This window comes from Bos indicus x Bos taurus, chromosome 13 (genome assembly GCF_003369695.1).
Source record: "Bos indicus x Bos taurus breed Angus x Brahman F1 hybrid chromosome 13, Bos_hybrid_MaternalHap_v2.0, whole genome shotgun sequence".
In the NCBI taxonomy this organism is placed as follows: Eukaryota; Metazoa; Chordata; class Mammalia; order Artiodactyla; family Bovidae; genus Bos; species Bos indicus x Bos taurus.
Genome location: NC_040088.1, coordinates 39,828,403 through 39,853,005, shown reverse-complemented (window position 1 = coordinate 39,853,005; position 24,603 = coordinate 39,828,403). Strand labels below are relative to the sequence as shown.

The following is a 24,603-nucleotide window of genomic DNA, read 5'->3' as shown; positions in this document are numbered from 1 at the left end:
CAAAGAATAAGTTTAATCAGAGAATTGAGAAATGTAGACACAAAGGAAAAAGGTCAAAAGAGACTAAATAATAACCGTGTGGTCATTAAGCATAATCAAGGACCTTCAGCTCTTTCTCAAGGGCTAGAGATAATATTGTGAACCATATCCTGTGAGCTGCCATATAGATCCTAGAACACCAGGTGGAGAAGTTAACCACATGATGACCAGAATATATCCATGACATAAGCTGCCACACTTCTGAATAATGGCCTCAAGAAATGCAAACAAATGGGTCCTGGAACTGAAGACTAATGTACATAAAACAGTCAAGATGACACGGGTCAGACCACTGATGACCAATTTGAAGATGACTGTCAGAGCTGACTGTGCTGTTTCTGCATATAGCACCACTATCACTTCTGTCTATAAGGGCTCTGGCCCCACTGGGTGAAGTGGAGGGGGGTCGGGCTTTGGATCGATGTCTGCCACACCAACAGCTCAGTTGCTGGAATCTGAAATCAAACAAACTTTCCTTTCCACCAGCCTGGCCTGATTATTGGATTTGAAACAACGAGCAGCTGCACCCCACCGACACACACACCGTTTTGGTAACAGTGGGACTGCTCCCTCCAGTAGAAGGGAAAACCACTAGGCCATTCTGGAATGACCTAAATGAAATTCTTTATGATTATACAGTGGAAATGATGAAAAGATTCAAGGGATTAGATCTGAAAGATTGAGTGCCATAGAGTGCCATAGAAAAGAACTAAGGGTGGAGGTTTGTAACATTATATAGGAGGGGGTAATCAAGACCATCTCAAGAAAAGAAATGCAACAAGGCAAAATGGTCATCTGAGGAGACCTTAAAATAGCTGAGAGAAGAGGAAAAGCAAAAGGCAAAGGAGAAAGGGAAAGATTTACCTATCTGAATGCAGAGTTCCAAGGAATGCTGGGAGAGGTAAGGAAGTCTTCTTAGATGATCAGTACAAAGAAACAGAAGAAAACAATATAATGAGAAACACTAGAGATCACTTCAAGAAAATTAGAGATACCAAAGGAATATTTCATGCAAAGATGAGGACAATAAAGGACAGAAAGGTATGACCTAAGATAAGCAGAAGAGATTAGGAAAAAGTGGCAAGAATACAAAGAAGAACTATACTAAAAAAGGCCTTAGTGACAGGGATAACCATTATGGTGTGATCACTCACATAGAGCCAGACATCATGGAATGCAAAGTTAAGAGGGCTTTGCATGAACAAAACTAGTGGAGGTGATGGAATTCCAGCTGAGCTATTCAAATTCTAAAAGATGATGCTGTAAAAGTGCTGCACTCAGTAGCCCAGCAAATTTGGAAGACTCAGCAGTGGCCGCAGGACTGGAAGAGGTCAGTTTTCATTCCAATCCCAAAGAAGGGCAATGCCAAAGAATGTTCAAACTGCTGCACAATTGCACTCATTTCACATAGTAGCAAGGTAATGCTGAAAATCCTTGATGCTAGGCTTCAATGGTATGTGAACCAAGAACTTCCCGATATACAAGCTGGATTTAGAAAAGGCAGAGGAACCAGAGATCAAATTGCCAACATCCATTGGATCATAGAAAAAGCAAGAGAATTCCAGAAAAAACATCTACTTCTGTTTCATTGACTACACTAAAGCCTTTGACTCTGTGGATCACAGCAAACTGGGGAACATTCTTAAAGAGATGGAAATCCCAGACCACCTTACCTGGCTCCTGAGAAACCTGTATGCAGGCCAAGAAGCAACAGTTAGAACTGGACACGAAACAATGGATTCATTCCAAATTGGGAAAGGAGTCCATCAAAGCCATATATTGTCATCCTGCTTATTTGATTTATATGCAGAGTACATCATGTGGAACATTGGGCTCGATGAATCACAATGTGGGCTGAAGATTGCTGGGAGAAATATCAGTAACCTCAGATATGTAGATGACATCACCTTAATGGCAGAAAGCAAAGAGGAACTAAGGAGTCTCTTGATGGAGGTGAAAGAGGAGAGAGAAATAACTGGCTTAAATCTCAATATTTGAAAAATTAAGTTCATGGCATCTGGTTCCACCCCTTCACAGCAAATAGATGGGGAAAACTTGGAAACAGTGACAAAGTTTATTTTCTTGGCCTCCAAAATCACTGCAGATGGTGACTGTAGCCATTAAATTAAGATGCTTGCTCCTTGGAAGAAAAACTATGATAAATCTAGATAACCTGTTTAAGAACAGAGCCATTACTTTGTCGACAAAGTTCTGTAGAGTCAAAGCTATGGCATTTCCAGTAGTCATGTATGAATGTGAGAGTTGGACTGTAAAAAAGGCTGAGCCCTGAAGAACTGATGTTTTCAAACTTGGTTCTAGAGAAGACTCTTCAGAGTCCCTTGGACAGCCAGGAGATCAAACTGGTCAATCCTGAAGGAAATCAATCCTGTATATTCATTGGAAGGACTGATGCTGAAGCTGAAGTTCAATATTTAGCCTCCTGATGCTAAGTGCCAACCCATTGGAAAAGACCCCGATGCTGGGGAAGACTGAGGGCAAGAGGAGAAGGGGATGCCAGATGGTGAGATGGTTGGATGGCATCACAGACTCAGTGGACATGAATCTGAGCAAACTCTGGGAGATAGTGAAGGACAGAGAAGCCTGGTGTGTTGCAGTCCATGGGGTGGCAAAGAGTTGGACACAACTGAGAAACTGAACAGGAGAACTCTTCCATCTTCATCTTGTAGACTCTACCGAGATCTTCAGAGACAGACTATAGCATCTTAGAATCTTTTATCTAATGCTCCTATCTTCCCACCTTCTCTTTGACTACAACTCTCCCAGGTCACACATGTAAGGACTTTGTCATTATATTAGGGTTACCAGGGAAACCAAGAATATCTTGCATCTCAAGATTTTAATCACCTTTACAAGATTGTTCCCAAACCAGGTTCAGAATCATACCCCCTGCAGTGGAAGCACAGAGTCCTCACCACTGGACCACCAGGAAAGTCCCAGGTTAATGGAAAATTTTAGCCACAATTTCATCACACCTACATTTTCGACTCTCTTCTCCATCTCTTCTGCTTCTGGAACCCCTACACTGTGAATGTTAGTATGTTCTATTCCCTAGTTAATGTAGCATTCTTCTTATGATTCTGTATTCTGGTAAATTATTTTGGTAAATTATTAATCTCTGTCTCAAATCTGATTTTTTCATGTTTTGTTTTTTTCTTATTGTTTCATTTGACACAATGAAAATATCATTCCTCTCTCTCCTCATTTTGCTTAGCTTCCTCCTTCTCTATGAAGTTAGGTGATAAAAGTTACCTGTTCTGGTTTGTAGGGGTGTCCTTGTGTGGACCTATCCCTGTGCAATCTGTGTGCCCAGAGGCTTTGGGGCAGAGCTGCAGCTGAGGAGGGCAAAGCCACCCCTTCCCAGGGCATGCTGGAAACTGTCACCTCGGAGGGGCAGGCTAGAGCCAGAGGCTCTCCTGTGCTCAGTGGCTGTCCCCACACTACTGGGCCAGGTGAGTCCCAAGATGCTGGAGCAGAACTCTGAGAGTTGGGTCCAGATTGGTTCCTCCTTGTAAGTGCGCACCCCCCCCCCCCCATCCTCCACACTGGCACCTTTGCCCCAGAGGGTGGCAGAGCTGGAGGAAGGTGTGCAGGAGCAGCCCCTGGTGTGGGCAGCTGTGCATGTGGTGCAGCACTGGCACACCGTCAGAGCCCCAGACCCTGCTCCTAGGGCCTCTCTCTGAGGCCGCCCTGCCCCGTCCAGATGTGTGTGTGTTCCTATGTGTGTGCATTCAGATGGATCCTTGAAACAGGCAAATGCTCACTCTTGGTAGAGTTGTTCCTTGTCATGACTTTTACTAGTTGGCTCGTCATGCTCCTAGTCCTGGGATCAGCCCAACAGGAAAGCTCAGGGTGGCTCATTTCACTTTTGAGTCAACAGCTTATCTGGTCGAGACTGGCTATCTGATTCTGGTGAATTTATGACTGTTTTTGAATGCACTATGTCCCCCAAAGCCACACCCCCATTCTATTCAGGGCCTTTTAATACATGGTCTAGTCTATGTCTCCACCCTTATTCCTTTGTCCTTGGCTCCATATGTATGTATATATACATATATATATATACACACACACACACACACAAACATATATATATATATATATATTTCCCCTGCAGCTGCAATAGGCATTCCAGGAACTCTTCAGTTCAAGCTTAGAATTAAGTGGAACAGATACCAGTCTCCAGGCAGCCCCCAAGTTGGTTGGAACCTCGCACATAAGGTTTCCTCTGATCACTCTGGTTTGAGGGAGGCAACTGGGAGCTGATCAAGACTGCAGTGCTCCAGGCAGGAGGAGGGTACAGGCAAGTAATACATGATGAAATTTCCTTCTACTCTGTTCTGGATTTTTCCTAATTGCCTGTTCACTTTGTTGCTGTCAGTCTTTGTTTGACTGTTTTCCAGAACTTCTACGAGGTTTTAAAATTAATTTCTCTTTCTTTTCTTGTCTTTCCATGGGAGAATTCAGTCCTCCCATCTCACCAGTTTGCTGACATCACTGAACATGTTAAATTTTATTTATCTTCACTACATTTTTGTGTATCAGTGCATCACAACTTCTGTTTTCTTTCCAAATTTGTGGTATTTTAATTTGTTTATAGTTTTTCCTTTTATGAATAATGTGGAACAGTAAATTATGTAAAATGTGTACCAGTTATATTATGAGACTACTCTTTTTAAAAAAGTTAATTTACTTATTTTAATTGGAGGTTAATTACTTTACAATATTGTGGTGGCTTGTATGTGTCCCCTTGTCCCGAACTGCTGTTCCACCTCCTTCCCTATCCCATCCCTCTGGGTTGTCCCAGTGCACCAGCTTTGAGTGCCCCATTTCACACATCGAACTTGGACTGGTCATCTATTTCATGTACAGTAACATACATGTTTCAATGCTAATCTACAAGAGTACTCTTAAAGTTACATAACTAAGTACAATGTATAAACACTCAAGAGTCTCTTTGCACAGTTCATATGGTATCCTAAGGCTATTAATAATCTCCAATAAGTATTTTGCCAAATGTCTGGTTTCTGTATACTGTTCTGGATTTCACCAGTCAGGTCTATAAAGCATAATAATTTTCCTGGTGGGAAATATAAAGAGACAAATTTATTTTCATTTGAGGTTTTGATTCTTTATTAAAGGGTAACATTTTAAAAAATGCTATTAAACACTTTCAGATTGTGTGATTTGTGTATGTGTGTCTGTTTGTACTGTAAGATAGCTTTTTCAATTGATGTTTGATTGACATGGTGGTCATAATAGGAAAACAAAAAAGATTGTTGTTGGAAGTTTCTAGTCTAACTAATGGTCAATAATTGCCCACCCAATTTCATCAGTATATAATACTTGAGGTTATGCTAATAAAAAAAAATCAAACAAGTTGACTGTCTTCAAGCCTCTCCTTATTCCACGGACACTACTTTAATCACACTTCTCCTACAATATATCTGCTAATGTTGGACAGTGCAGCTAGGGTGTGAACTTCCTGTTATTTATAACCTGTGAAGGAAGAAGAAAATATCAATCTGCTTACTCAGAGGAGAAACAGGCAATGGATCCCAAAGGCCAGAAGGTGAAGCTTAATGATGGCCACTTCATTCCTGTCCTGGGATTTGGAACCTATGCACCTCCAGAGGTAACAGTAGTGGTTGTGGGTTGAGATATAAAGAGTAAGTGAATGTAATATGAGCAGAAGGGACGTGGGTTGTCAAGCACTGAGTTCCTGGGTGACTCTGGGAGGGTCACGTGGTTCCACCAACCAGGCTAGAACCATGCCCTGTGAAAGGGGAGATAGCATCCTGTCTCCACTCTGCATCAGGGTCTGAGGTTGTGCTCACCTGCAGATTACTCTGGGTTCCCCTCCAGTTTCCATCTCTTTCCCAGCTTGGCAAAAGAGGAGACTTGGCTGTCAAGAAAATTGTCAGCTGCTTTGCTTTGAAGGTGATTGCAACAGTGAGGGTTATCTGTACATTTAATTATTTCTAGAATTCTTTCCTCCTTCCAAAAAGTCATGACACAGAGAAGTATTTGAAGTGGGAGGTCCTATAGATGAGGTGAATGAAAAATAATGGGAATGAATTGTTTTTCTACTGTGGTGTGCCTGCTAGATGGCAGGCAAGAAACATTCAAACTGTGTTTTGCCTCATATTTCTGTTTTTGCTTGGAAACTTATTATTAGGGAAAATATAATCTCATTTGAAGGGAAAAGGTACTCTCTTACAGGCCAGGTTTTGTAATGTTTTCTTGGGCTTCCCTGGGTAGTTCAAATCGTAAAGAATCTGCCTGCAGTGTGGGAGATCTGGATTTGATCCTTGGGTCAGGAAGATCCCCTGGAGAAGGAAATGGCAACCCACTCCAATGTTCTTGCCTGGAGAATCCCATAGACAGAGGAGCCTGATGGGCTATAGTCCATGGGGTCACAAAGAGTTGGACACGATTGAGCGAATTTCACTTTCAATGTTTTTTTTTTTTTTTTTAAATTAAAGTACGGTTTGCAGTGCTCAGGCATAAGATGGGCTGGTAAGTCTCTAGTCTGGAAGGGAGAAAGTTTGCTGTCTATCTTGTCTTTAGGGTAGACATGAAAAGAGATTGGTCCTTAAACCTTGAGTCTCATTATTCTAATTCATAAAATGGAAAAACATATTCAGAGACATTTTGTAGATAGAAGACAGGATTTTTATACTTTGTAGAGCAAAGTGGGGTGAGGGGAATGAAGGGGCCAGGATGTTACTGAAGCTCACTGGCTCATTCCTTGGTGGTGGTGGTGGTTTAGTCGCTCAGTTGTTCTGACTTGTGTGATCCCATGGACTGTAGCCTGCCAGGCTGCTCTGTCCATGGGATTCTCCAGGCAAGAATGGAGACGACACCACCCTAATTTCAGAAAGGGAAGAGGAACTAGAAAGCCTCTTGATGAAGGTCAAAGAGGGAGTGAAGAAGCTGGCATAAAACTCAGCATTAAAAATACTAAGATGATGGCATTCAGTCCCATCACATCATGGCAAATACATGAGGGAAAAATGGAAACAGTGGCACACTTTATTTTCTTGGACTCCAAAATCATTGTGGGTGGTGACTATAGCCAGGAATTTAAAAGATGCTTGCTCCTTGGAAGAAAAGCTATGAGAAGCCTAGACAGTGTATTAAAAAGCAGAGACATTACTTTGATGACAAAGGGCCATATAGTCAAAGCTATGGTTTTCCAGTAGTTATGAACAGATGTGAGAGTTGGATCATAAAGAAGTCTGAGTGCAAAGAATTGATGCTTTTGAACTGTGGTGTTGGAGAGGACTTTTGAGAGTACCTTGGACAGCAAGGAGATAGACAAAACCTGTCAATCCTAAAGGAAATCAACCCTGAGTATTCCTTGGAAGGACTGATGCTGAAGTTGAAGCTCCAATATTTTGGTCACATGATGCAAAGAGCCAACCTATTGGAAAAGACCCTGATTCTGGGAAAGATTGAGGGCAGGAGGAGAAGGAGACAATAGAGGATGAGATGGTTGGATGGCATTATTGACACAATGGACATGAGTTTGAGCAAACTGCAGGAGATAATGAAAAACAGGGAAACCTGGAGTGCTGCAGCCCATGGGGTCAGAAAGAGTTGAACAGGACTGAGCAACCAAACAGAAACAACAACTTATATGAGAACATCACTTTGTACACCTTGATTGCATACAGTTTTTATGTGGTGTATTGTTTGTGGCCTCACTGGTAGACAGAGGTCTTAGAAGCTTTTACTTTGTTTCTTGATGCTTTTACCAGGCACCTTACACCTTTGTTCATTTATCTTCAAACATCTCACTATATAAATAATATCCATGACTACAACTTTATGCTGAATTCTTTGGGTTCTTCCAGAAAATCAATGAACCTGCATGTGGTCTTGAGGTCTCTGATGCCAACAGTCAACCATTGATTGCCTCATGTTGAAGGGTTCCTGTGTTTCCACTTAACCACCGACCAGGAATGTTCAGGGAAATCGTCAAGCATTCATCACCACACATACAGAACTAACCAAAGGCACAAAGAAACGTTTATGTTGGGAAGGTGAAAGCTTGTGTCTAGCAATCTCTTATGTGATATTCAGCTTCTATCTTTGTTGCTTATGTAGGTTGCTAAGAGGGAACTCTGGAATTCACACCATTTGCTATAGAGGTTGGATTCTACCATATTGACTGTGATCATGTGTACCAAAATGAAGAGCAGATAGGCCAGGCCATTCAAAGTAAGGTTGCAGATGGTACTGTGAAGAGAGAAGACATATTCTGCACTTCAAAGGTACTGTGTGCGTTGTGTGTGTGCACATGTGTGCAAGTGATTGTGCCCAGGTGAAAATTATATAATAGGATCATTTTTTCAGTGAAGAGTTGTTTGGTGAACTATGCTTATTGGTATATTCCTAAAGTATTAGCATTTCCTGGTGGTTCAGTGCTTAAGACGTGGTGCTTTACTGTCATAAGCTGGGATTCCATCCTTGGTAGGGGAAGTAATATCCCATAAGCCACATGATATGCCCCCTCCCCCAAAAAAAAATTAACTGAAGTTTTATTATTACAAATTTTATTTTTTAACCTCTGAAGCTTTGGTGCTCATCCTTTTGACCAGAGTTGGTCTGACCAGCCTTGGAAAAGTCACTGAAAAATCTTCAACTGGACTATGTCGATCTCTATATTATGCATTATCCACTGGCTCTGAAGGCTGGAAATTTGTGTGATCACATCAATGTTATATCTTGTGTTAGAATGTTCATCAACTTGCATGGATGGTTGAAGTAAGATTTGCCTAGTAGGTTGAAGGGATGATTACACTAGAGTAGAATCCCCCAAGTAATCATTTGTGATCATCTTTTTTTTTTTTTAATTTTATTTTATTTTTAAACTTTACAATATTGTATTAGTTTTGCCAAATATCGAAATGAATCCGCCACAAGTATACCTGTGTTCCCCATCCTGAACTCTCCTCCCTCCTCTCTCCCCATACCCTCCCTCTGGGTCGTCCCAGTGCACCAGCCCCAAGCATCCAGTATCGTGCATCGAACCTGGACTGGCGACTCGTTTCATACATGATATTATACATGTTTCAATGCCATTCTCCCAAATCTCCCCACCTTCTCCCTCTCCCACAGATTGATCATCTTTTTACTGAGATTCTTTGAATTCCTTACACGCCTCCCAGAAAAAGGAGTTAAATAATCTGAGAGTCTATGCTTGAAAACTTTCAGAAATAGAAATAAGCCAGTTCTGCACCCAGTCCTGGTTATAACTCCTGAGTCTCTGGGAATTTCGTGAACCAAGAGTTTGGTGCAGCTGTGGTGAGCATGACACTGCCTTACATTGAACATGATGAGTCTATCTTGCCTTTCACCCTTTCTAGGTGAGCAGATTTGGTGGTGCTCCCTCTGTGTGGGTCTAAGCCTCATACCTTTACAGGGACTTGGGAGACCTTGCCTACACTCTCTCCTGTCTTCAGATGAGGTCTGTAGCCTGCACTTAGCCTTTAAGAAAGGTTTACTTAGAACAACCGATTTCATGTCACAGAACTCAAGCCATCTGATGCAAAACAGTTTCATGGACTATGTAGATGGCAAGTTCCAGCCACAGACAGAATTGAGGGTTGCAGTACTCTTCAGAAATGTCTCCTTTTTCCTATTCCTTGTCAGGGTACTACTCATGGTTTGCTTTATTTTTACTGAACATTTTCCATTAGTGGCAAATATGGCCTTGGGGCAGCTCAAGGCTCATGGTTATGAATATTTGAGAGCATGGCTGGATCTTCCACATTCCATATCAACCTAAGGAGAAACTTGCTGGTTCATATGCCTTCCCTAGGGCACTTGATGCTCAGAGATAAAAGGAAGTCTGATTATCTAGCCCAGGTCAAGATTGCAATTTTTATTCTAGAAATAAAGCCATGTAACTTATTGTCATTCCCAGCTCACAGTAGCACTTCTAAAGAGGCAAGTGCAAGAAGGGACAAAATTCACAGAAGTCACAGGAAGTCCGTTTTAGAAAGTAGAAAATTTGTACTTATTGCAACATATATTTAGTATAAAAGAGTAGAGTAACCCTCCCTCCTGAAGACATTGCTTACATAGACAAAATCACTTTGCAAATATTAGTATCTAGAAAGTTGTAAATATACCTCATGGAGGTTTAATTCTTGGGAGCTTGGCTAAATATGGAGAAATTACTTTGTGCTATCTCTAAAATGACTGCTTCCATCCCAGCCAGGGGAGGACATTTTGCAAACAGATGAAAATGGAAAACTAGTATTCGACTCAGTGGATTTCTGTCACACATGGGAGGTGAGTATGGGAAGGAGAGAGACCAGAGGAGGAGCCAGGAGAGTGGGGACCTCTTTCATTTCTTTCACCTGTGAGAATGGGCTGTGGACCATCAGACCCAGCAGTTCATAAAGTCTAAGGGCTGTGAGGCTGGGTTGTGGGGAGGAGACCATTGCTGAAATGTTCCAGAGAGGAAAGGAGGAGGAGATGTATGGGACAGTGCAGACAGGAATCTCTTTCCTTCCATGTGATATGTCTTCTCCAGGGTTCAAAGAGGAGATGATAATTCTTTTTGCATAATGTCTTCCCCTCTTTTCTTCTTGATAATCAATGTTAATTCTTGATGGATGACACTTTTTACAGATTTTTTTCCCAGCTTTTATTCTTGTTCTATTGCCCATTCCAAGTGACTGTTCACCACCCCTCCCTTCCAGGCACTGGAGAAGTGTAAGGATGCAGAGCTGACCAAGTCCATTGGGGTGTTCAACTGCAACCACAAGCAGCTGGAGAAGATCTTGAACAAGCCGGGGCTCAAGTACAAGTCCGTCTGCAACCAGGTGAGCAGCTCAGCTCCTCTCCCTCCTGCTCTTCAGAACATCCTTCTTGCCCTGGAGCCAGATGTTTGTCTGTCCTCCCCTCCTGTTCATCCTACATTTGTGGACAGAAGGTTCTAGAGAGTAGAGCCCCTGTCTGGATGGTGTGAATAGAACCCATAATGGTATCTCTGTCTGATAAATTTGGATGGAAAAAGTGCACAGGGCTTCCTGGTAAATTGTGAATAGAACCCAGCAGTAGAGGAAGGAAGCATTTCCCTGAGATGATAGCATGACCAGTTTGGAGGTTGAAAGTGTCCTGGAGCAAGCTTTGTACAGGAAGGAAAACCATGAAAACATGGAATCAGAGGTAAATTAATAAAGCGTTAAATCAGTTGCGATGGGTATTAAGGGTTTGTGTGGGGTTCTGATGGCTGAATCCTAAATCTTGGTGTCGCAGCATTTATAAGTCTTTAGCAGTGAACACAGTTCAGAAAATTGTACTGGACATTATGAAAATCATCCAGGTTAGAGGGTGAAGTTAAAGGCTCATGGTGATGCTAACAGTCTATGAAATATTTATTCATGAATGTCTACTCAAATGTACAGTCCATCTTTTGATTAGTCAATCTGGGACTGGTTCTCCCATCTATGTCCATCATAAATTAACTGTATAAACCCACTTTTCTTTGTTTCTCTGTTGATGTTAATATTTCCAGTTTACATTTAATGTTATAGTTTTTCCTTTATCATTTTTTAAACTTTTTGTCTCCCTCTGTCATATTAGTATTACGTTTCCATAATATCTGACCCTCTTCTCTATTGGTTTTCTACAGGTGGAATGTCACCCATATTTCAATCAGAGGAAACTGTTGGATTTCTGCAAGTCACATGATATTGTTCTTGCTGCCTATAGTGCTCTGGGATCCCAAAGAGTAAAGGGATGGTACTGAAGTATAATGAAAAAAACAGGGAGTTTATGTAAAATTAAATTTTTGATGAGATAGTTTAAATCATACAATACTCAGATAACTCTCATAGGCAGAGAGGAGAGAGCGGAGTAATGGAATGAATTCTCTTTTATCTTCCCATCACTGAGCCAATTTTCCTAGATTGTATTAGCTTGTTGACTCATGAATAACAAATGTCTGCATTAAAATCTATATATGACCCCCAGTTGAGACCAGAGACACAGCTTATGTCATAATTTACCTATTAACTAATGAACACATTAAAAAAATATGTGTTTCATTTCTTTGTGTTGATTTTATATCCTGCAACTTTAATATATTCATTGATTAGCTCTAGTAATTTTCTGGTGGAGTCTTTAGTGTTTTCTATGTAGATGATCATGTCATCTGCAAACAGTGAGAGTTTTACTTCTTCTTTTCCAATTTGGATTCCTTTTATTTCTTTTTCTGCTCTGATTGCTGTGTCCAAAACTTCCAAAACTATGTTGAATAGTAGTGGTGAAAGTGGGCACCCTTGTCATGTTCCTGACTTTAGGGGAAATGCTTTCAATTTTTCACTATTGAGGATAATGTTTGCTGTGGGTTTGTCATATATAGCTTTTATTATGTTGAGGTATGTTCCTTCTATTTCTGCTTTCTGGAGAGTTTTTATCATAAATGGATGTTGAATTTTGTCAAAGGCTTTCTCTGCATCTATTGAAATAATCATATGGCTTTTATTTTTAAATTTGTTAATGTGGTGTATTACATTGATTGATTTGCAGATATTGAAGAATACTTGCATCCCTGGGATAAAGTCCACTTGGTCGTGATGTATGATCTTTTTAATGTGTTGTTGGATTCTGATTGCTAGAATTTTGTTAAGAATTTTTGCACCTATGTTCCTCAGTGATATTGGCCTGTAGTTTTCTTTTTTTGTGGGATCTTTGTCAGGTTTTGGTATTAGGGTGATGGTGGCCTCATAGAATGAGTTTGGAAGTTTACCTTCCTCTCCAATTTTCTGGGAGAGTTTGAGTAGGATAGGTGTTAACTCTTCTCTAAATTTTTGGTAGAATTCAGCTGTGAAGCCGTCTGGACCTGGGCTCTTGTTTGCTGGATTTCTGATTACAGTTTCAGTTTCTGTGCTTGTGATGGGTCTGTTAAGATTTTCTATTTCTTCCTGGTTCAGTTTTGAAAAGTTATATTTTTCCTATGCAATAATAATGAGAAAATAGAAAGAGAAATTAAGGAAACAATTCCATTCACCATTGCAACGAAAAGAATAAAATACTTAGGAATATATCTACCTAAAGAAACAAAAGACCTATACATAGAAAACTATAAAACACTGGTGAAAGAAGTCAAAGAGGACACTAATAGATGGAGAAATATACCATGTTCATGGATCAGAAGAATCAATATAGTGAAAATGAGTATACCGCCCAAAACAATCTATAGATTCAATGCAATCCCTATTAAGCTACCAACAGTATTTTTCAGAGAGTGAGAACAAATAATTTCACAATTTGTATGGAAATACAAAAACCTCGAATAGCCAAAACAATCTTGAAAAAGAAGAATGGAACTGGAAGAATCAACCTGCCTGACTTCAGGCTCTACTACAAAGCTACAGTCATCAAGACAGTATGGTACTGGCACAAAGACAGAAATACAGATCAATGGAACTAAATAGAAAGCCCAGAGATAAATCCACGCACCTATGGACACCTTATCTTTGACAAAGGAGGCAAGCATATACAATGGAAAAAAGACAATCTCTTTATCAAGTGGTGCTGGGAAAACTGGTCAACCACTTGTAAAAGAATGAAACTAGAACACTTTCTAACACCATACACAAAAATAAACTCAAAATGGATTAAAGATCTAAATGTAAGGCCAGAAACTATAAAACTCCTAGAGGAGAACATAGGCAAAACACTCTCTGACATAAATCACAGCAGCATCCTCTATGACCCACCTCCCAGAATATTGGAAATAAAAGCAAAAATAAACAAAAGGGACCTAATTAAACTTAAAAGGTTTTGCACAACAAAGGAAACTATAAGCAAGGTGAAAAGACAGCCTTCAAAATGGGAGAAAATAATAGCAAATGAAGCAACTGACAAATAACTAATCTCAAAAATATACAAGCAACTCCTGCAGCTCAATTCCAGAAAACTAAATGACCCAGTCAAAAAATGGGCCAAAGAACTAAATAGACATTTCTCCAAAGAAGACATACAGATGGCTAACAAACACATGAAAAGATGCTCAACATCACTCATTATCAGAGAAATGCAAATCAAAACCACAATGAGGTACCATTTCATGCCAGTCAAAATGGCTGCTATCCATAGTCTACAAGCAATAAATGCTGGAAAGGGTGTGGGGAAAAGGGAACCCTCTTACACTGTTGATGGGAATGCAAACTAGTACAGCCACTATGGACAACAGTGTGAAGATTCCTTAAAAAAATAGAAATAGAACTGCCATACGACCCAGCAATCCCATTGCTGGGCATACACACTGAGGAAACCAGAACTGAAAGATACGTGTACCCCAATGTCCATCATAGCACTGTTTATAATAGCCAGGACATGGAAGCAACCTAGATGTCCATCAGCAGATGAATGGATAAGAAAGCTATGGTATATATACACAATGAAGTATTACTCAGCCATTAAAAATAATACATTTGAATCAGTACTAATGAGGTGGATGAAACTGGAACCGATTATACAGAGTGAAGTAAGCCAGAAAGAAAAACACCAATACAGTATACTAACACATACATATATGGAATTTAGAAAGATGGTAATGATAACCCTGTATGAGAGACAGCAAAAGAGACACAGATGTATAGAACAGTCTTTTGGACTCTGTGGGAGAGGGTGAGGGTGGGATGATTTGGGAAAACGGCTTTGAAACATGTATAATAACATATGTGAAATGAATTGCCAATCAGGCTCGATGCATGATACAGGATGCTCGGGGCTGGTGCACTGGGATGACCCAGAGGGATGGGATGGGGAGGGAGGTGGGAGGGGCTTTCAGGACGGGGAACACATGTACACCCATGGCGGATTCATCTTGATGTATTGCAAAACCAATACAATACAATACAATATTGTAAAGTAATTAGCCTCCAATTAAAATAAATAAATTTATATTAAAACTAGAATAAAATAAATTAATTAAAAAATAAATTCACAAAGCATCTTAAAAAATATGTGTTTCAAGACTCACTTACCTTGTGTTTAAAGTTGAGATAATAACATATAACTCCAAGTTCTATCATGATAGAAAAGAAATTCAACTTGAACCATTTTTGTAAGCATCTATAGTAGAATAATGATAAAATAAATGTCTCTTATTTTGAGACCTCTCCATTTTTATCAATACCTTAGAAAAAGTGAAATTTACAAACTATTCTGGGTCTTTTCCTTCAGTTTCTCTTTTCATGCCCTTGATTGTAGAAGAAAAAACACCCCCTGAAAATTAAGGAAAAAATCCATGAGTTTGGCAGTCCTGTTCTCAACTCAATAATGCCTCTGAATTACCTGTAGAGCTTTGTAAACACAGAATGGGAAGTGACACAGTTGAGGTTCTGATTCAGTTTGTCTTCAGCTCAGTCATGGAATTTGTATTTCTAACAAGATCTCAGATACTGATGATGTTGGTGCATGGACCACACATTGAGAAGCACTGGTCTAGAGTGAACCTCTTGGTCTGTTTGGGAAGATCAGATCAGATTAGATCATATCAGTCGCTCAGTCGTGTCCGACTCTTTGGGACCCCATGAATCGCAGCACACCAGGCCTCCCTGTCCATCACCAACTCCCGGAGTTCACCCAGACTCATGTCCATCGAGTCAGCGATGCCATCTAGCCATCTCATCCTCTGTCGTCCCCTTCTCCTCTTGCCCCCAATCCCTCCCAGCATCAGAGTCTTTTCCAATGAGTCAACTCTTCACATGAGGTGGCCAAAGTATTGGAGCTTCAACTTTAGCATCATTCCTCCCAAAGAAATCCCAGGGCTGATCTCCTTCAGAATGGACTGGTTGGATCTCCTTGCAGTCCAAGGGACTCTCAAGAGTCTTCTCCAACACGACAGTTCAAAAGCATTAATTCTTTGGCGCTCAGCATTCTTCACAGTCCAACTCTCACATCCATACATGACCACTGGAAAAACCATAGCCTTGACTAGACGAACCTTTGTTAGCCAAGTAATGTCTCTGCTTTTGAATATGTTATCTAAGTTGGTCATAACTTTCCTTCCAAGGAGTAAGCGTCTTTTAATTTCATGGCTGCAGTCACCATCTGTAGTGATTTTGGAGCCCAGAAAAATAAAGTCTGATACTGTTTCCACTGTTTCCCCATCTATTTCCCATGAAGTGATGGGACCAGATGCCATGATCTTAGTTTTCTGAATGTTGAGCTTTAAGCCAACTTTTTCATTCTCCACTTTCACCCTCATCAAGAGGCTTTTCAGTTCCTCTTCACTTTCTGCCATAAGGGTTGTGTCATCTGCATATCTGAGGTTATTGATATTTCTCCCGGCAATCTTGATTCCAGCTTGTGTTTCTTCCAGTCCAGCGTTTCTCATGATGTACTCTGCATATAAGTTAAATAAACAGGGTGACAATATACAACCTTGACGTACTCCCTTTCCTATTTGGTACCCGTCTGTTGTTCCATGTCCAGTTCTAACTGTTGCTTCCTGACCTGCATACATATTTCTCAAGAGGCAGGTCAGATGGTCTGGTATTCCCATCTCTTTCAGAATTTTCCACAGTTCATTGTGATCCACACAGTCAAAGGCTTTGGCATAGTCAATAAAGCAGAAATAGATGTTTTTCTGGAACTCTCTTGCTTTTTCCATGATCCAGCGGATGTTGGCAATTTGATCTCTGGTTCCTCTGCCTTTTCTAAAACCAGCTTGAACGTCAGGAAGTTCACGGTTCACATATTGCTGAAGACTGGCTTGGAGAATTTAAAGCATTACCTCACTAGCATGTGAGATGAGTGCAATTTTGCGGTAGTTTGAGCATTCTTTGGCATTGCCTTTCTTTGGGATTGGAATGAAAACTGACCTTTTCCAGTCCCATGAGTTTTCCAAATTTGCTGGCATATTGAGTGCAGCACTTTCACAGCATCATCTTTCAGGACCTGGAACAGCTCAACTGGAATTCCATCACCTCCACTAGCTTTGTTCGTAGTGATGTTTTCTAAGGCCCACTTGACTTTACATTCCAGGATGTCTGGCTCTAGGTCAGTGATCTCACCATCGTGATTATCTGGGTCATGAAGATCTTTTTTGTACAGTTCTTCTGTGTATTCTTGCCGTCTCTTCTTTATATCTTCTGCTTTTGTTAGGTCCATACCATTTCTGTCCTTTATCGAGCCCATCTTTGCATGAAATGTTCCTTCGATAGCTCTGATTTTCTTGAAGAGATCTCTATTCTTTCCCATTCTGTTGTTTTCCTCTATTTCTTTGCATTGATCGCTGAGGAAGGCTTTCTTATCTCTTCTTGCTATTCTTCGGAATTCTGCATTCAGATGTTTATATCTTTCCTTTTCTCCTTTGCTTTTCGCTTCTCTTCTTTTCACAGCTATTTATAAGGCCTCCCCAGACAGCCATTTTGCTTTTTTGCATTTCTTTTCCATGGGGATGGTCTTGATCCCTGTCTCCTGTACAATGTCATGAACCTCATTCCATAGCTCATCAGGCACTCTATCTATCAGATCTAGGCCCTTAAATCTATTTCTCACTTCCACTGTATAATCATAAAGGATTTGATTTAGGTCATACCTGAATGGTCTAGTGGTTTTCCCTACTTTCTTCAATTTCAGTCTGAATTTGGCAATAAGGAGTTCATGGTCTGAGCCACAGTCAGCTCCTGGTCTTGTTTTTGCTGACTGTATACAGCTTCTCCATCTTTGGCTGCAAAGAATATAATCAATCTGATTTCGGTGTTGACCATCTGGTGATGTCCATGTGTAGAGTCTTCTCTTGTGTTGTTGGAAGAGGGTGTTTGTTATGACCAGTGCATTTTCTTGGCAAAACTCTATTAGTCTTTGCCCTGCTTCATTCCGTATTCCAAGGCCAAATTTGCCTGTTACTCCAGGTGTTTCTTGACTTCCTACTTTTGCATTCCAGTCCCCTATAATGAAAAGGACATCTTTTTTGGGTGTTAGTTCTAAAAGATCTTGTAGGTCTTCATAGAACCGTTCAACTTCAGCTTCTTCAGCATTACTGGTTGGGGCATAGACTTGGATTACTGTGATATTGAATGGTTTGCCTTGGAAACGAACAGAGATCATTCTGTCATTTTTGAGATTGCATCCAAGTATTGCATTTCGGACTCTTTTGTTGACCATGATGGCTACTCCATTTCTTCTGAGGGATTCCTGTCCACAGTAGTAGATATAATGGTCATCTGAGTTAAATTCACCCATTCCAGTCCATTTCAGTTCGCTGATTCCTAGAATGTCTACATTCACTGTTGCCATCTCTTGTTTGACCACTTCCAATTTGCCTTGATTCATGGACCCGACATTCCAGGTTCCTATGCAATATTGCTCTTTACAGCATCGGACCTTGCTTCTATCACCAGTCACATCCACAGCTGGGTATTGTTTTTGTTCTGGCTCCATCCCTTCATTCTTTCTGGAGTTATTTCTCCACTGATCTCCAGTAGCATATTGGGCACCTACTGACCTGGGGAGTTTCTCTTTCAGTATCCTATCATTTTGCCTTTTCATACTGTTCATGGGGTTCTCAAGGCAAGCATACTGAAGTGGTTTGCCATTCCCTTCTTCAGTGAACCACATTCTGTCAGATCTCTCCACCATGACCCACCCATCTTGGGTTGCCCCACGGGCATGGCTTAGTTTCATTGAGTTAGACAAAGCTGTGGTCCTAGTGTGATTAGATTGACTAGTTTTCTGAGTATGGTTTCAGTGTGTCTGCCCTCTGATGCCCTCTTGCAACACCTACCGTCTTACTTGGGTTTCTCTTACCTTGGATGAGGGGTATCTCCTCACTGCCACCCTTCCTGACCTTCAACGTGGGATAGCTCCTCTAGGCCCTCCTGTGCGCGCGCAGCCATGGCATGGGGTTGGTCCTCCCGGCCACTGCCCCTGGCCTCGGGTGTGGGGTTGCTCCTCCCGGCCGCCTACTCACAGAGTACCTGGTCTCAGCTCCTCAGCATTTCTGAATTTCCTTCCAGGGTGAGCCTGAACCACCCTGTTCTCTTGGAGGAACTGGTTCTCTCTGCCATTGCCCCAAAGCATAAGAAAACCCCAGCTCTGGTTGCCCTTCGCTACCTGATACAGCATGGGATTGTGGTTTTGGCCAAGGGTAACAATAAGAAGTGGATCAAGGAGAATATACAGGTGATGAGTGGAACTGTGGGGATAGGGTTCCCAAGGAATATCCTTCACGAGGGTCATTCTTTTTCTGATTCTCAGACTGTCTTTGGGCCAAGGCGAGTTACCTGTTCTTTCCCTGAGCATGAATGCCTTGTGTGTATTCCTGGTGGTTTTCTCTTCCTGCTGTGGCAACAGGAGAGGCATCATGTTTGGAGAGGGTCACAGTTGGACAGATAATGGAGGTTTTAGTTTGAGCATTACGTTTTCAATGTATTCTGTCACTTCACGCAAATGACGTTTTGTTTTCTTTGTTCTCAATTGATGCAATTGAATTATTTGATATTTTTAGAACGTTTAAATCACTCTAACAAAACATCACATATTGAGTGCCTGAGAAAAAAATTAAATTTGTTTCTCACAATTCTGAAGCTGGAGATTTCAGTTCAGGGTGCCCGTGTGGTCAGGTGAGGGTGCTGCTGCAAGTCACAGGCTTCTTTTTGTATTTTAACATGGTGGAGGGGGCAATAGAGCTCTCCCAAATATCTTCTATGAATATGATATTGTGATGCTTTTGAATTGTGGTGTTGGAGAAGACTCTTGAAAGTCCCTTGGACTGCAAGGAGATCTAACCAGTCCATTCTGAAGGAGATCAGCCCTGGGTGTTCTTTGGAAGGAATGATGCTAAAGCTGAAACTCCAGTACTTTGGCCACCTCATGTGAAGAGTTGATTCATTGGAAGAGACTCTGATATTGGGAGGGATTGGGGGCAGGAGGAAAAAGGGAAGAGAGAGGATGAGATGGCTGGATGGCATCACCGACTTGATGGATGTAAGTTTGAGTGAACTCCGGGAGATGGTGATGGACAGGGAGGCCTGGTGTGCTGCGATTCATGGGGTCGCAAAGAGTTGGACACGACTGAGTGACTGAACTGAACTGAAATCTCATTCATGAGGGCTCCACCATCATTACCTAATCGCCTCTCAAAAATTTCACTTCTAACACCATCAACATGTGAATATGAGGGCAGAAATATTATGGCAGTGATCTTTAACCTCCAAAGCATTGTGTTTTTATTTTGCATTTCACTGAATTCTAATAAGGTTTCATTTTCATATATTTAATCTTCATGAGTTTCTGTCTTTGTGAAGTTCTTCAATAGTTTGTCCATTTTTGCTAGGTTGTATTTTGTTTTCAGTGTAGGAGACCATTATTGTACCTTTAGCCATAGCTGTACAGGAAACTCCTCAGTTTCAGGATTTAATTCAGAGATCATTTATGTGTCTCTTGCTTCTGTGGTTTACTATCAGCCTTTACTCAGCTAAGCTGTTGTCCTCTTGGCTGGGTTCTTTTATGAATTTGAGGTTTGGCTCAGAGCAGCTTGGCAGTTCTGCTTTAGCAGGTGGATATGGCTCTTGCCAGATGGGCCTTCATGTTTCTCTGTATAGTTTTTCATGAATATTTGACTTGACTGTGCCAACTAACCTACTCTTCATTTCAGCACAGGGCTATGACCTCAAGTCAGTGATTAGGGAAAAAGTCCTCTTCCTGTCTGGGCTCAGATCTGGCTTACCACTTCTGGGACATATCACTATTCAATGCAGGTTACAGGTCAGGCCAAGTCAAAGGGAAGGGAAATTGTCCCCTGATCAATTGTTTCCATGTTTCCATTTAAATTTGGTTCTGTAATCTAGCTGGAACTGATTATCTAAGATAATATGAAAATGGATACATACATGTTTATGTACATGCTAATGCTAAGTCACTTCAGTCGTGTCCGACTCTGTGCAACCCCATAGACAGCAGCCCACTGGGCTCCCCTGTCCCTGGGATTCTCCAGGCAAGAACACTGGAGTGGGTTGCCATTTCCTTCTCCAATGCATGAAAGTGAAAAGTGAAAGTGAAGTTACTCAGTCGTGCCCGACTCTTAGCGACCCCATGGACTGCAGCCTACCAGGCTCCTCCGTCCATGGGATTTTCCAGGCAAGAGTACTGGAGTGGGTTGCCATTGCCTTCTCTGATGTTTGTGTATATTTAAATGTAAATCTAAGGTTCCATATTTCCTCACAGATTTTCATTGTCAGCCCAGCCACATATCAAGTTTCCATAAATACATTTTTTGGTGTCTCTTTTCTATTTAAATATTCAGTTTTATACACTGTGTTCTTAAAGTAAAAACTCAGTTTTGCTTTTCAGAATGGTAATTTTTTATTTTTTAAGAATGTCCTGACTGCTTTTGATTAGCTCTCTTTTATTTAGAATTTAGTATCACTTTACCAACTTCCAGGAAAGAATATATGCTCAAGTCTTTGGTTCATGTTGCATTGAAACACTAGATCACTTTGGTGAAAATGAATTTCTTTACAAAATTGACCTCGCAATTTCATGATTATGATGTGAATTTTTAATTATTAAGGCGTTCTTTAATGTTTTAACAATTTCATTACTTTCTGCACAAAAGCATTTACATAAATTTTTAGTTAGGTTCAATCATAGATAATGAGCAGTTTGATATCAGATTCCTGAACAGGCTATCATGGGGGAGCTTCCTTCCCACACTGCTTCAGCTGAATGCTGTCACCCTTAGGGTGTGTTGGGGAGAGGCAATCAGTCTAATGTCAGCTCAGGTTCAGTATCGAGTCAGGCGTGTCCAAAGGCAATGTGTTTGGAAAAAGAAGATTTTAGTTTGTTTTCTGTCACAAGTGATTCACTTAGAAAGATAAGGGACTGATGCACTGTAAAGTTTGTGAGGTGGACAGAGAAGGGAAAGGTGTGGGAAGGAGAGGTGAGAACTCAGCAGAGGGTCCCAGGCTTATTCACCTGGAAGCTGAGGACAGACATGGCTTCCCTGTCCCCTCCTTTTATCTCCATCCAGCTGGAAAATCCTCCAGTTCCCAGGGGGGAGGCCAGCTTCTTGAAGGAGAGGTTAATGTGATTCTTCCTTCATTCCAGGTGTTTCACTTTGAGCTGACTCCAGAAGACATGAAAACAATCGATGTCCTCAATAGAAATATAAGATATAATGAGATACTATTGCAAGTGACTTGCAGATATTTCACACATACACTGTTTTCTGTACCAGGCAGGTCAGTAGGGGAGTTATGCTTTTCAAAAGCTTAATTCTGGGAAGACAGTCCTGATTTCCAGTGTAGAAGTAAACCAGGGGCTTCCTGTAGACCTCAGACCAGAGGTTTCCTCCAGGGCTCTATCTCTGACCAACAGAAATGTGACTGGGTCCCAGGAAAGCCCAGGAAAGAGTGGGCATTGTCTAGGCTGGCCAGAGTGGACATTGTGGTGAATTCAGTATTTTGTGCCCCTAATCCTTGGGCTTGCTGCACCTCCTCTCAGGGTGGAGGGACCCAAAAAACACAAAGGGCACGGTACCTGTAGCCCACTATTCCTTCAGGTACCTGTGAACATGTTTCATCTTTAATTCTTTTTGCATCAGGGAAAATGATTATGTTAATAATAACTATGTAATAATGAATCCATCATGCATTACATTTATGCTTTTTTGTTGTTCAGTTGTGAAGTCTCTTTTGCAACTCCGTGGACTGTAGCCTACCAGGCTCTTCTGTCCATGGGATTTCCCAAGCATTTCCCTCTCCAAGGCATCTTCCCAACCCAGGGGTTGAACCCATGTCTCCTGCATGGGCAGTGGGGTCCTTTACCACTGAACAACCTGGGAAGCCCACGGTGATGTTTGCCCACGTACAGTCGTAAAAGGTCATGCTAATGTTTTTCTGGAGGGGATCCAGGCAGGCCAATGTGCATCAGTGCTCAGAAGTCACAAGGGACCTACTTCCACCCCTTTCCCAAAGTGTCTGGTGGGTGTCCTCCCTAATGGGCATTTCTTCTCCAAGACATTACCCATTTATTTCCAATTGATCTCTTCTTTGGTCTCTTTTCCCTATTCCAACTCCCATTTCCTCATCCTTATAATTTCACAAAACTGAATTACAAATAGGTCATTAACTTAACTGACCCTCCAGTGAGTGACTTCTGTGTTGTTAGCAGGACATGCCCAGGTAAGATCGGTCGGGTGTCTGGTTTCATGAGTCAACACTAACCCCACTGTAGCTTCTGTCAATCAGGAGTACATCCCCTTGGAAGCCCCTATCACCTGGACTTTGACTTAGTCACTAACATGTGACTCCAGCTGCCTAATTACTGAAGAAGGAGATCAGGACTGAAGAGACAAAATAGAAATTTGGAAGGGAGTTTTAAGAGGAAAGAATACAAATTATTTGTAAAACGAAGATTTAGTTTCAGTGGAAAATCTCAAAACTCTCCCAATTGTCGCAAAGCTGTATCTTGATTCTAAGAAAAGATATGATACATGGAAAAAACACGAAAAGTTCCTCTTTTGTACTCAATGGCTTTTTTTTTCCTTTTTTTTTTAATTTTAATTTTTTTAATTTAATTTAATTTAATTTTTAAACTTTACATAATTGTATTAGTTTTGCCAAATATCAAAATGAATCCGCCACAGGTATACATGTGTTCCCCATCCTGAACCCTCCTCCCTCCTCCCTCCCCATACCATCCCTCTGGGTCGTCCCAGTGCACTAGCCCCAAGCATTCAGTATCGTGCATCGAACCTGGACTGGCATCTCGTTTCTTACATGATATTTTACATGTTTCAATGTCATTATCCCAAATCTTCCCACCCTCTCCCTCTCCCACAGAGTCCATAAGACTGTTCTATACATCAGTGTCTCCTTTGCTGTCTCGTACACCGGGTTATTGTTACCATCTTTCTAAATTCCATATATATGCGTTAGTATACTGTATTTATGTTTTTCCTTCTGGCTTACTTCACTCTGTATAATAGGCTCCAGTTTCATCCACCTCATTAGAACTGATTCAAATGTATTCTTTTTAATGGCTGAGTAATACTCCATTGTGTATATGTACCACAGCTTTCTTATCCATTCATCTGCTGATGGGCATCTAGGTTGCTTCCATGTCCTGGCTATTATAAACAGTGCTGCAATGAACACTGGGGTACACGTGTCTCTTTCCCTTCTGGTTTCTTCAGTGTGTATGTCCAGCAGTGGGATTGCTGGATCATAAGGCAGTTCTATTTCCAGTTTTTTAAGGAATCTCCACACTGTTGTCCACAGTGGCTGTACTAGTTTTCATTCCCACCAACAGTGTAATAGAGTTCCCTTTTCTCCACACCCTCTCAAGCATTTATTGCTTGTAGACTTATGGATTGCAACCATTCTGACTGGCGTGAAATGGTACCTCATAGTGGTTTTGATTTGCATTTCTCTGATAATGAGTGATGTTGAGCATCTTTTCATGTGTTTGTTAGCCATTTGTATGTCTTCTTTGGAGAAATGTCTATTTAGTTCTTTGGCCTATTTTTTGATTGGGTCATTTATTTTTCTGGAGTTGAGCTGT

General features: G+C 41.1%; 1 protein-coding gene across 1 annotated transcript in view; it reads left to right on the top strand.

The window, feature by feature from the left end:
• Positions 1 to 4,116: 4,116 nt before the first annotated feature.
• LOC113902847 (dihydrodiol dehydrogenase 3-like) overlaps positions 4,117 to 24,603 on the top strand; it is a 27,779-nt gene continuing 7,292 nt past the window's right edge. The window contains 8 exon segments of the mRNA XM_027558198.1: positions 4,117 to 5,704; positions 8,181 to 8,336; positions 8,639 to 8,755; positions 10,285 to 10,362; positions 10,776 to 10,898; positions 11,711 to 11,820; positions 19,056 to 19,221; positions 22,147 to 22,229. Of these exon segments, the coding sequence (XP_027413999.1) occupies positions 5,609 to 5,704; positions 8,181 to 8,336; positions 8,639 to 8,755; positions 10,285 to 10,362; positions 10,776 to 10,898; positions 11,711 to 11,820; positions 19,056 to 19,221; positions 22,147 to 22,229 (929 nt within the window). The 5' untranslated portion in view covers positions 4,117 to 5,608.